General features: G+C 38.9%; 1 protein-coding gene across 1 annotated transcript in view; it reads right to left on the bottom strand.

Annotated features, from left to right (window-relative positions):
• Positions 1–13,673, bottom strand: part of IQGAP1 (IQ motif containing GTPase activating protein 1) — a 113,603-nt gene that overhangs the window by 54,126 nt on the left and 45,804 nt on the right. The window contains exons 6-9 of the mRNA XM_009250154.4: positions 8,054–8,121; positions 6,837–6,950; positions 5,775–5,953; positions 3,977–4,061 (exon numbers count right to left, since the gene is read on the bottom strand). Of these exons, the coding sequence (XP_009248429.3) occupies positions 3,977–4,061; positions 5,775–5,953; positions 6,837–6,950; positions 8,054–8,121 (446 nt within the window). The remainder of the gene's footprint in view (positions 1–3,976; positions 4,062–5,774; positions 5,954–6,836; positions 6,951–8,053; positions 8,122–13,673) is intronic.

Raw genomic sequence — 13,673 nt, 5'->3', positions numbered from 1 at the left:
AAAACAGCCCAAGGGAAAATAAAGTCTCAAACTAGAAAATGGGAAGTACGGGCAATGAGGAGACTAGAACTATTAAAAAAAAAGGGGGGAAGAAAAGGTTAAAACATTGGTATGGATGTGAGGTCTCACTGTAAGCTCCTAAGATACTGTTTATTTCTTCCTAATATTTATACCTGACGTTCAACTGAGCACCATACCAAGGTGGTGGCTTCTCAAGCCATGTCTGCAGGTCTGTGTGGCTGTTAGCCAACCAATCATCCATTCCTTCAATGATATTTACCGAGGATCTGCTTATGCTGCAAATATAATAGTGAAACAAACAAATATCCCTGTCTTCAAGGAGCTTTCACAGTAGCTAGGGACAGAAAATAAAATCAATCTGGATAACAAACTAGACTTTCTCTAGGTATATGGCATAGAATCTTACATTATCTTTCTACAAAAGCATCTAGTAAATTTTGCTTTTTCTAGAAGTGTACACATACTACTTCAATATGTAAATATTAAATGACTATCTATAAACATTTATATTGCAAAGATAATAAAGTGTGGAACATTACTTAAATACTTTCTCTCACTGAACTTTAGTTACATAACTCTAATTTTCCTTAGTCTACTTAACAAAAAATAAAATAAAAACTTTTTCTCATTTTTAACCGTTTGGCCTGCAGCTTTCTCCTGGGGCAGCATCAGTGGCCTCATTGCTGTTTCAAATGCTCTAGGCAAAGAATCTTATCTATAATTACATTAATTCCTGGAACCCGAAGTCCCTATATCCTCCTGGCATCTAACTTTCCTTTGCCTCAAGACTTTCTCTACAATTAGGAAAAGACTGTCCTTTTATAGGGAATTCTGCCTTATCCCTCACCCTCTTATCTATCCTAAGGATCCCTGTGAAGATCCATGTACACTGAAAACCTGCTCAAACTTCTAAGCAGAAGTCATCACTCTCTTCTTTATTCTATGACTACACCACATGCGCTCTTGGCATCTTGCTCTAATCAAGCTGCCCTAAAAGCACTCATTTGCATGTCTATCTTCCCCACTATAATGAAAGGTATTTGAGGGAATTTTTATTATTTTGCTCCTCTGACTATATAATATGAATAGGACATTTTAAGAACATATACATGTTATTATTTCCTTACATGTGCTCACAACTGATTCTTATATAATTAGCAAGGTAAAACTATAAAGGTTATAAAATACCAAACAGTAAGGTAGAGAAAAATCCCTTAGTAAAACAAAAAATATTTTATGTACTCTATGCAACAGGAAACATCCTGGACTTTCTTCTCACAGAGAACCAACCATAAGGACACTCCAGTTTATATTTGCTGACTTAAGGATTAATACAGATTCAGCACAAGATACCATCCACACTTGAATGAATTATTCTGCTAGGAAGGTCATTATCCTAAATGAACCAGAAGGTAGCAGAATACAAAGAATGCTGGTCATCTACTCAGGAGGCTGAGGCAGAAGAATCTCTTGAACCCAGGAGGCGGAGGTTGCAGTGAGCCGAGATCGCGCCACTGCACTCCAGCCTGGGCTGTCTCCAAAAATAAATAAATAAATAAATAAATAAATAAACCCAAAAAACAAGAATGCTGGTCAGGACTTAGAACTCCAATCCTATGGAATTGGTAAAATCTTCTAAATCCTCTCTAGTTATTAGTGTTAGTTCAAATGAGAAATTTGGTCCTCCAAATGAACAATGAGAACAATTACTATTATTATTGTTATGAATATCTTGAGCAAAACAAGATTAAGCCTGACCTAGTTGGCTGAAATCAAACCTTTTAGTTTTTTTGGTGAGTCTAAACCTATGCTAGGAATTAGGAGGACTTCAAAAGAAGCAGAATATATAATCTCTACTTTAAGGAGTTTACAAAGGTGTCAGAAATAAAGATCAAGCAATACAAGACAATATATAATTAAGTGCAAATTTATAGGGATGAGCCTGTGTACGACACAGGAGATTTTAAAGTCAAGCATATTGAACTGTGATAGGCACTGAAGTGAAAATTGAACTGGATCTTGAATGATGGATACAATTTGGATTAGGAAGAGATGAGGCATGAAGGCATTACAGTAGGGAGATTACATGACAAAGTGATAATACCAATGTTCATTGAGTACTTACTAAATAGAGGCAATTTACATACGCTATCTCATATTATATGCCTAACAACTCTACTGCAGGTGCCCAATGTTACACAGCTTTTAACAGGAGAACAAGAGTTCAAATACCAGGTCAGTACCACTTCAGAGCCAGATTCTTTTAAAAAAATTTTTTTTAATTAATTAATTTTTTGAGGCAGGGTCTCACTCTGTTGCCCAGGCTACAGTGCAGTGGTGCGAACACAGCTCACTGTAGCCTCAACCTTCTGGGCTCAAGCGATCCTCCTGCTTCGGCCCCCAAGTAGCTGGGACTACAGGCGCATGTCACCACATCCAGCTAGTTTTTGTATTTTTTGTAGAGACAGGGTTTCGCCACATTGCCCAGGCTGGTCTCAAACTCCTAAGCTCAGGCAATCCACCTGCCTTGGCCTTCCAAAATGCTGGAATTGCCTGGCCCAGATTCTTTTTAAGTCATAAAATGTACAGAATGAGTATGGGAGGTAATTACGCAAATGAGCTTCTACAAAGAGCTGTATGCATGAAATATTGCATAAAGAACTTCACTAGGCTAGGGATCTGCATTTTGTCTGGCAAGTATGAAGTAGTCATGGTGAGTTCTTTAGCAGAGTAGTGACAAAATGATAATTTCAATAAATTAATTTCCCAAAAGTAACACATATATAAAAGTCAATATTAAAAGTATAACCTCATTTTTGTTTAAATATGTTTCAGAGGCTGGGCAAGGTGGCTCACACCTGTAATCCCAGCACTTTGGGAGGCCAAGGTGGCAGGATGACTTGAGATCAGGAGTTTGGGACCAACCTGGGCAACAGAGCGAGACCCTGTCTCTTCAAAAAAATTTAAAAAATTAGCTGGGTGTGGCAGCGCATGACTGTAGTCCTAGCTACTAGGGAATTTGAAGCAGAAGGACGGCTTGAGCCCAGGAGTTTGAGGCTGCAGTAAACCATAATCGCAACTGCAGCCTAAACAACAAAGCGTAACTCTGTCTCTTAAAGAAAAAAAAAAAAAATATATATATATATATATATATATATATATATGCACACACACACATACATACACACACAGTTTTGAAGGACATATAAAAAAATGCCAGTAATAATTATTCCTAAGTGATGATTATTTCTAAGTGAAGGAGTCTAATTTTTGTGGTTTATTTTTTATTTCTAGACAGCTTGCATTATTCTTTAAAGGAAAAACAAAAATATAATGTTACTTTAAAAAAATAGAAAAATAATTTTTTTTTTGAGACAGAGTCTCACTGTTGCCCAGTCTGGAGTACAGTGGCACCATTTCAGCTCACTGCAACCTATGCCTCCCAGGTTCAAGCAATTCTCCTGCCTCAGCCTCCCGAGTAGCTGGGACTACAGGAGCAAGCCACCATGCCCGGCTAATTTTTGTATTTTTAGTAGAGATGGGGTTTCACCATATTGGCTAGGCTGGTCTCAAAACTCCTGATCTCAGGTGATCCACCCGCCTTAGCCTCCCAAAGTCCTGGGATTACAGATATGTAAGTGCTGGGATTAATCAGCCACTGTGCCTGGCCAGGAAAATAATATTTAAAAGCATGTAATAGGGTGAAAGAGTGAAACTGTAGCCAAAAAGACTACTATGATGCTACTGTCAGTGTAGGAACAAGGGGCTGACTGAAGATAAATAATTAAAATGGAGGCATAGAAACACACAAGATTGTTAATAAGTAATTATTGCTAAACAAATCCACGAATGTCTAAAGTAAGTAAATTAAACTATGTTGTAAGTCCCAGAATAGATCAACATTCACATTATATTATAATATCCCTTTAAGTGCCTGATACAGGAACATACTTACTATTGACTTTGTTTATATTGCCTTGAATTTCAGCTTGCGTGAGCAGCTCCTCATAAACATCTCTTTCTCTCTCTGAGTTTTCTGTCTGAGGATGAGTAAAAAGCGTAATTAAGTTAGCTTAAGGTGTCTAAGGAGACCACATAAATACATGTGTGCTCCTCCTGCACCATAACACTACCAAGAATATGGGTGTAGCTTAAGACCCTTTATAAAGAACAAAGCAGGCACAGTACTTCCAATGCCTGTACTCCCAGTGCTTTGGAAGGCCAAGGTGGGAAGATGCCTTGAAGCCAAGAGTTTGAGATCAGCCTGGCCAATACAGCAAGACCCCATTTCTACAAAAATTTTTTTTTATTAGCCCAATGTGGTGGCACATGCCTGTAGTCCCAGCTACTCAGGAGGCTGTGACAGGAAGATTGCTTTCCCCATAAGTTCAAGGCTGCAGTGAGTTATGACTGCACCACTGCACTCCAGCCTGGGCGACTGAGCGAGATTCTGTCTTTTTTTTGAGACAGAGTCTCGCTCTGTCACCCAGGCTGCAGTGCAATGGCACCATCTTGGCTCATTACAAACTCTGCCTCCTGGGTTCATGTGATTCTCTTGCTTCAGCCTCACGAATAGCTGGGACTACAGGTGTGCACCGTCATGCCCAGTTAATTTTTTTGGTATTTTTAGTAGAGACGGGGTTTCACCATATTGGCCAGGCTGGTCTCGAACTCCTAACCTCAAGTGATCTGCCCGCCTCAGCCTCCCAAAGTGCTGGGATTAGAGGCAGCACATCCTTGCCTCAGATCTGAGCTGAATGGGCACATACAGATCCACAATCTTGGAGTCTCACTGGTGACGCAGGCAGGAGCATGGCAGCAGCTACTTGCCTGCAGGCCAGTTTGGCACCTAACAGGGAAACTGAAATCCCTGCTCTATGATAAGAGATATAAAGAATGTTCTGAGAGCAGGACTGTGTTCGTTTTGTCATCAACCACTAATTTTAACAAGGGGTGGATAAATTTGTGTGAATTTTTTTTTTTTTTTTTCCCCCAAGACAGAGTCTCGCTCTGTCTCCTGGCTGGTGCGATCTTGGCTCACTGCAGCCTCCACCTCCCAGGTTCAAGCGATTCTCCTGCCTCAGCCTCCCAAGTAGCTGGGATTACAGGAGCCCACCACAACGCCGGGCTAATTTTTGGACTTTTAGTATAGATGGGATTTCGCCACGTTGGCCAGGCTGGCCTCAAACTCCTGACCTCAGGAAATGAGATCCTTAGATTCAGTTTTTTCAAGTCAGAATCATTTAACTAACTTCCAAATACCCATAACAATTGTACACAAACATTTTACCCCAGAGAATCTGGGAAAGAGGAAAGACTGTTAATATTTAGAGATAATCTTTCCAAAGGGCACTATTAATTTTAATGGCTACGCTCTAGAATTTTATTTATATAAAATTCAAGTAGCAGAAGTCAAAATGGAGTCTCACACCAAAAGATTAGATACTGCATCATTCCATTTGTATAAAATTCTTAAAAAGGTCAATGGCAGCAATAAAAAACAGACTGGTAGTTGCCTGGGCTCAGCGGTGTGGGTGAGGTGGAAACTGACTGCAAAAGTGCACAAAGGAACTTTTTGGGGGTGATGGTTAAATGATCACATATATTTTTCAAAACTCAAACTGTACATTTAAAATTCGGTGAATTTTGTTGTATGTAAACTGCATATCAATAAAATTAATGTTTAAACTGGAGCCATATCAAATTACGGAATAATATAAATTAATTAGAAAGAATAGATGTTGCATTTTTACCCTGTTTTTAGCATTTGTCATTTTGTCCTGCTTAGCCTGGTAAAGTATATCCTGGTAAGTGGATGCCAAGGGCTCTTCAAGATTTACAAGCATGGCATTGGGATTTTTCAAAGCTGCAAATGTGTCGGCTGGAATTCTACGGTCAATAGCTTCATTGATAGCAATAACAGCAGCATGTACTAAAAAAAAAAAACAAAAAAACAAACCAACAAAAACACTGAGATTATATAGATTACAGGATGTATATCACAATAGAAAGCAACATTGCACCCCCCATTAGAGACAGAGGCTCCTTTTCACAGAGAAATAACAACTGGGGTTCGAAGACTGGCTCCCTGGGCCAGGCTATGAGCCTAGCCTCTTCCTTACAGTATGCAAAGCCACAGCTCCATCTGTGATCCATGTTTGGGATAGTGAATTTGGAATCTCACAGAGAAATACTCATAAGAGAGCCTTGCAAGGAACACTTGCTCTGGAGATATTTGCCTTAATTACCAAGTAAACACCATAAAACAATAAGAAACTCAATGAGCCACGGAAATGTAGGACTTCCTTTTTTTTTTTTTTTTTGAGACAGAGTTTCACTCTCGTTGCCCAGTCTGGAGTGCAATGGCGTGATCTCGGCTCACTGCAACCTCCGCCTCTTGGGTTCAAGTGATTCTCCCACCTCAGCCTCCCGAGTAGCTGGGATTACAGGCACACACCACCATGTCCAGCTAAATTTTTGTATTTTTAGTAGAGACGGGGTTTCACCATGGCCAGGCTGGTCTTGAACTCCTGACCTCAGGTGATTCGCCCGCTTTGGCCTCCCAAAGTGCTGGGATTACAGGCGTGAGCCACCGCGCCCAGCCAGGACTTCCTTTCTAAATGCTTTCACTTTAATCAGAATTAATCATGTATTTCCAAATAACAACAGCATGGAAGACTATGTGTTTACAACTACATCTGTGGACTTAAACTTGCTAGCAAGATTCATACTGTCCTAGATCATCACTGTAAAATTAATTACTGGAAATGGTGGCAACAATCCCAGTTGAACCCACAAAATTTCTCTCTTCTTACATGCGGCTTCATCCACTGACAGTTCATTAGCCAAGATGCCCCCAATCTTGCTAAAGGCAGGCATCTGGATGCCATACTTCTCCAACTCAGTCTTCATGTTGTTGATTTCTTCTTCTACAGGAGGGAATTAATAACCAGTCAATCAAGCTAAGCACCTTTCCATAACCAAGAGAATGAAACACATTCCTCAACTATGCAATGGGATAAAATGTCATCTACCTTTTAGGGTTTTATAAGGATATAAAGATACAATGTATGGGAAGCACTTAACACAGTAACTGGTATATAAAATGCAGTCAAACATTATTATTATCAAGAGCATCAAAAATAACTATAAAGTGAGAAGGTCCTACAGGAAATAGTTTTTCAAAATTGCTACTTATGGCATTTCCTACAATGAACTTATAAATGGAACAGCTTTAACGTGAGCTCAACAATAAGTGAATCACAAACTAAGTCAGTTATCTCAGTCTTTACAATCATTAGCTGCTATTCAACAATTTCATTTCTAAGGCAGAAAGCCAAATGATAAAGAAAACATGTAAGGTCTGGTCCTTTCCCCAGGTCTGGTGAATAACTTCCCTGGAAGAAAAAAATATCATGGACAAAAACTTTCTCACCAGTTTTTAAACTTTCAAGCCTACAAAATAATCACCACTTTGAACGACTTGAATCTATCTTACCCTTAAACAGTATTACCACTGCCCTTTTCTTCCCCAACCCCTCATCTCTTCAAGCATCTGGCTATAGCAAATACACATAGAAACACCCACCCAAATAAGCTTAAATCTTAAAATTACTAAATTGGCATCTTTGTGTCATCTCACTCCCCACTTTCCCTCTTGCTTTGCCCACAACAGATGCTTGCTGGAATGGAAAGGGAAAGATAGTTATAAAGCTTTTTTCAACATACCCGAACATTTAATGTTATGTGTTAACATTATCATATGTTTTATATATGTTAATGTTATCCCCAATTTACATATAAGAAAACTGAGACTCACTAATCATGTTCACATTATAAGTGAGAGAACAGAGCTTGAAATTCCACGTTTAGTGTTCTTTACCCCACATTAGAGAAGCAAGTTATTCATATTTTTTTCACCTCCATTGCCAGAGTATTTTTAAAGCCCTAGGTCTTTAAAATTGGTACTGCTGGCTCTCCAGGCTATTTCCACATAATTCAAGCATTTCCTGCCAAGTATGTAACTCCTTACCTGTAAAGTCAACCTTTCCATATAGGTCTTGAATCTGAGGGGCCAGGCCTAGCTTGAACAGGTACAAACTAGAAGATACAATATGCAAAAGGTTAGGCCTCCCAACTGTGCCTAGCTGCCACCCTTAAAAGGGGAAATTCAGCATGAAGAATAAAATAGAAGCATTCTGAACACTGAGACTCCCAGTACCTACAACAGTCTCCTTTGTAGTTACAATATGCTATTTACCTCAGAGTTTTCTTTTTTAGTTTAAATGACAACATTGTCCTAAAAAGTCACATAACACAACGCAAAGAGCACTGGACTGGAAGAAACCAGTAGGCACAAATTCAAGTCCCGGTTCTGGCACAAACTCAATGTATAATTAGATGTTAATGGCCAGGCACAGTGGCTCATGCTTGTAATCCCAGCACTTTGGGAGGCTGAGGTGGGTGGATCACCTGACATCAGGAGCTCGAGACCAGCCTGGGCAACATGGCAAAACCCTGCCTCTACTAAAAATTAGCTAGGCGTGGTGGCATGTGCCTGTAATCCCAGTTATTCAGGAGGCTGAGGCAGGAGAATTGCTTGAACCTGGGAGGCAAAAGCTGCAGTGAGTCGAGATAACACCACTGTACTCCAGCCTGGGCAACAGTGCAAGACTCCGTCTCAAAAAAAAAAAAAAAAAAGATGTTAACATTAATGTTAATATAATGTGAAGTGTCTCTTCATTTGTTTGCCTTCCTGTAATCAATAAGTTTTAAATAACAAGACATTTTAGAAAAGCTTCATAAAAATGATTCAGATGGCAAATCTTACTTAAACTGAATTCATATTACTGATGGAAAAGTTTAATTCAGGTAATTTAACAGTTTTAGATAAAGAATATTTCATATATTTTTACTTTTTAATTATCAGGTTGGTGAAAATTATTTTTACTTTTTAAACTTAAAAAAAAAATCAACTAGACTCTAAGCTTCATGAAAGCAGGGACAATACAGGGCTCATTCACTAATGTCTACCCAGAGCCTAGCATATATTAATAAACATTAATCAATATTTGACAGATGGACGGACGGATAAATTAATGTCCATAAGCCTGTGTTAAGTGGATTCTAAAGCCCTAACTGATCAGAACCAATAAATTAGAAGAGATCAGAAGGGTACTTTACAGATACTGACAAAAGCAAGATATTGACAGTTTAAAGTAAGCAGGGAAATAAGAAATATGTAAGAAATAAATCATAGAAACTTTAAGTGGTACACAGTTTTTGTAAATAATCTATAAACCTCAATATCATCTAAATACAAACACGCATCACGTACATTGCAATCACAGAACTGATCAAAATTTAAATTGTATAAAATAAACCCAAATGTATAATAGAAAAACAAAAAAACAAATCAAGTATTCTCAAAACACACTAGAATTTATACATCCACAGAAGCTAATTATTTTCTCAGAGAAGTGCAAGTATAAGTCATATGTATATAATTAAATGCTTTTCTTTCAGGTAAAAGACTCAAGATGGATATATAAAGCGCCTCTCTCAGATTTTAAACGTATTCAAAAAATTCTCCAGACTGGGTGTAGTGGCTCACACCTGTAATTCCAGTACTTTGAGAAGGAGAGGCAGGAAGATAGCTTGAGGTCAGGAATTCAAAACAGCTTGAGCAACATAGCAAGACCTTGTCTCTACAAAAAAAATTTTTTAATTAGCCAGGTATGGTGGTGCATGCCTGTAGTCCTAGCTATTTGGGAGGCTAAGGCAAGAGGATAGCTTGTGCCTGGGAGGTTGTTACAATGAGTCAAGATCACACCTCTGCGTTCCAGCCTAGGCAAAAGAGTAAGACCCTGCCTCTTTAAAAAAGAAATTCCAAAGCAAAATAACTAATAACTTTCTATACATGTAATATGTTCCCTTATATATTTTTCTCACTAATACATCACATCTGCATTCTTAATTAAGAGAATATTTTTCTCCAAGAATTTCTTTCTCATTTATTCCTACTTGGAAATAGGGAACAAGAAATTTTAAGAAAGTTCAAGAATGTTGCTGATATGGTTTGGGTCTGTGTCCCTGTCCAAATCTCATGTCAAATTGTAATCCCCAGGTGGGGGCCTGGTGAGAGGTGATTGGATCAATGGGGGCAGATTTCCCCCTTGGTGCTATTCTCCTCACAGTGAGTGAGTTATTGCTAGATTTGGTTTTTTAAAAGTATGTAAGCACCTCCCCACCTCTCTCTTCCTCTTGTTCCTGCCATGTGAGACATGACTGCTTCCTCTTTGTCTTCTGCCATCATTATAAGTTTCCTGAGGTCTCCCCAGCCATGCTTCCTGTACAGGCTGTGGAACCTTAAGCCAATTAAACCTCTTTTCTTTATGAATTACCCAGTCTCAGATATCTCTTTATAGCAGTACAAGAACGGACTAATAACAGTTGCTTTCACAGTACCAGGAACACTGAATTAGCTTTTAATGTCTTTCAATGGTAAATCAAAGGTGCCAGAACCGTATCACTGTCTGATATAAAAAGTAGACATGGGCACCATCTTTAACTCTCTTTAATTATTACGAGTATTTTATGGAGATACTGGAGCTATGAAAGGATTCAAAATGGCCAGTTAAGACCTCTTACCCACAATCAAAAGTACTTAGCTTCACACTGAAACTTATAAACCCTAATGGTGAACAGCACTTTCCAATCTTTGCTCCTGCTCTCCCATGCCTACGTCTACAAATATACTGTTAGGCACCTATAATGGGTCAGCCTGTAACTGCACTTAGATTTATTTTTCTTATTTCCTACTTAAGCTGTACTTTGTAGCAATGGGCAGAAGGAAGCTATGTTAACCTATCTGGATACTAATTATCTTTTCTGTGAATGGTGAGTAACCTAGAAGTCGCTATGCCAATCTCAAAGACTATTAATAAAGACCCTGGAACACAGCAGGTGATTAGGAAACAGAATCTACTACAGGTCCACAGTCCCTTATCCAAGTTTTTAGAGCCAGATATGTCTGAATGTTGAATTTCTGAGATATTAGAAAGTGTATTTCTATTTACAGTGTATATGGTATTATAAAGTATCCCCAGCAAGCCCTGGGGCAGCATCCTCAATCCAACACATTACTTTCTGCAGAGAAACACACAAACATAATCATACTAAGGAGACAAATGAGCTTACACAAAACTTAAAATCAATTTTCAGATAGTTTAGGGTTTTAAATTAGGGTAAGAGATTACGGACCTGTTTAACCCCAAAATCAGTTATTAGAATAACAGAACAGGGGAAACAGGAAGAAAGTATACAAGTATTTTGAGAATGGAAAACTGGGGTCTTATCTGAGAGTGGAATGTTATCTACAAAAGTAATTTAATTTAGTATGATTAAAGTACAGTGACTATCTCTGGAATAATGCCAATCAAGACTTCAGAGGAAAAAAAGCAAGCAGGGAGGAGACAGAGAGGTAGTACTTTTCTGTCACTGTTGATCCAAAGGGAGATGGAGCCTTATCCAATACAGCGAGGTGAGGACTCTGCTTTGAACATGGTTGTGTTTTGTGGTAAAAGAAGGCACTTTCAGCAATTATAAATACTTCCTACATATTATCAAATGTTGCCAATCCACCCTTCAGGAAAAACACCATAAAAAAGAATCCATAAATCACGAAACACACTGCTCTATATATACTTTCTAAGCACAGACTGCATATTCAAGAGAAATGGAAAACAATAGCAGACTTCCTCTCTTTCTCATTCTGACTCTACCACTAGGAAGGCATAGTTAATTCTTTAGGCTCTACTACGGAGAATGTGAGGGCCTGGAACTCAGGTTACACTGCAGAGTAGTGGCTACACAACTAGCAGAGAGGAATTCTGCTTCCACGTTCAGATATCCACTGCAGGTACGGCCTTCACAAGATTATCAACATGGACAAATCTCATGCAACACTAAGCCAAACACAATACCCAGAATTAATCTGATCTGGACTCAGACACACATATTTGGTAATGTTTTGTTTTGTTTTTTAGAGACAGAGTCTCGCTCTGTCGTCCAGGCTGGAGTGCAATAGCACAATCATAGCTCACTGCAAACTCAAACTCCTGGGCTTAAGTGATCCTCCCACCTCAGCCTCCAGAGTAGCTAGGACTACAGGTGTATGCCACCATGCCCAGCTAATTTTTTATTTCTTGTAGAAATGGGGTCTCGCTACGTTGCCCAGGATGGTCTCTAACTCCTGGCTTCAAGCAATCCTCCCGCCTTGGTCTCCCAAAGCATTGGGATTACAGGTATGAGCCACTGTACCTACCCAGCCTCAGACTCATATTTGAAATTGCTACATTCTCAACACGAGATCCACAAGTTCTCAGCTATATTCATTCTTTTGTATGTTTCACACTGATTCCAATGATACCACAGATCTAGTACGTGTTTGATCAAGAAACTGGAGACAAAAGTCTTCTTATAGATCCGTATTATATACCCACTCCAATGTAATTAACACTTAGCAAGCACACATAGAGGATGCCATATAAGAAGTGCAGCCCAAGCAAATATCTTACTCATGTCCCACTTGCTCTGCCATCTTCTTCTTTAGTCCTGTGGCCATCAAGTAAATCTGCTAAAATACTACACTACTGTACCACAGGTTGAGTATACCAAATCTGAAAATCCAAAATCCAAAATGCTCCAAAATCTAAAAATTTTTGAGCACCAACATGACCCTCAATGCTATAATTGGAGCATTCTGCATTTCAGATTTGGCATGCTCAACTGGTAAGTATAACGCAAATACTTCAAAATCCAAAACACTTCTGGTCCCAAGCATTTCAGATAAGGATATTCAACCTGTATAAGCATCTACTAATATGCCATCCCACCATCCTTCCAGACTTGTATCTTTTCCTTCCAATTTAATTTAGTATTCTGGGGACCTGAAAATTAAGTCACATTCCAAATTTACCATGACATTATGGGAAAAAAATATATTTTGTATCATTTCTTACTATCATGTTTGTGTTGGTATAAAAATTATTATTATTTTTTTTTATTTTTATTTTTTGAGATGGAGTTTCGTTCTTGTTGCCCAGGCTGGAGTGCAATGGTGCAATCTTGGCTCACTGCAACCTCTGCCTCCCGTGTTCAAGCAATTCTCCTGCCTCAGCCTCCCGAGTAGCTGGGATTACAGGCACCCGCCACCATGCCCAGCTAATTTTTTGTATTTTTAGTAGAGATGGGGTTTCACTATGTTGGCCAGGCTGGTCTTGAACTCCTGACCTCAGGTGATCCACCCGCCTCGGCCTCCCAAAATGCTGGGATTACAGGTGTAAGCCACCGCACCCGGCCTATAAAAATTATTGAATGAATGAACAAATGGCTTAACAATGGCAAGGACCTAGATAACTGAACAACAAACTGCACTCCAAGTGAATGCATAGTTCACAGAAATACTAGATCAGTTATGAAAGATTTCATGTTTTTGGAACAAATTATCTGCTATTAAATAAATAAATCCCTTCTCCAAACTCCCTAGAAAAACACAGCTGTTTCTCACCATTTTGTTCGGATAACAGTATTTTATCCTATTTGGAACTTTTGAAACTAATGAAAACACTTCTTCATTCTTACCTCAAGGA

This window comes from Pongo abelii, chromosome 16 (genome assembly GCF_028885655.2).
Source record: "Pongo abelii isolate AG06213 chromosome 16, NHGRI_mPonAbe1-v2.0_pri, whole genome shotgun sequence".
Classification (NCBI taxonomy): Eukaryota; Metazoa; Chordata; class Mammalia; order Primates; family Hominidae; genus Pongo; species Pongo abelii.
The sequence above is the reverse complement of the archived record's forward strand: the minus strand, read 5'-3'. Positions and strand labels throughout refer to the sequence as shown.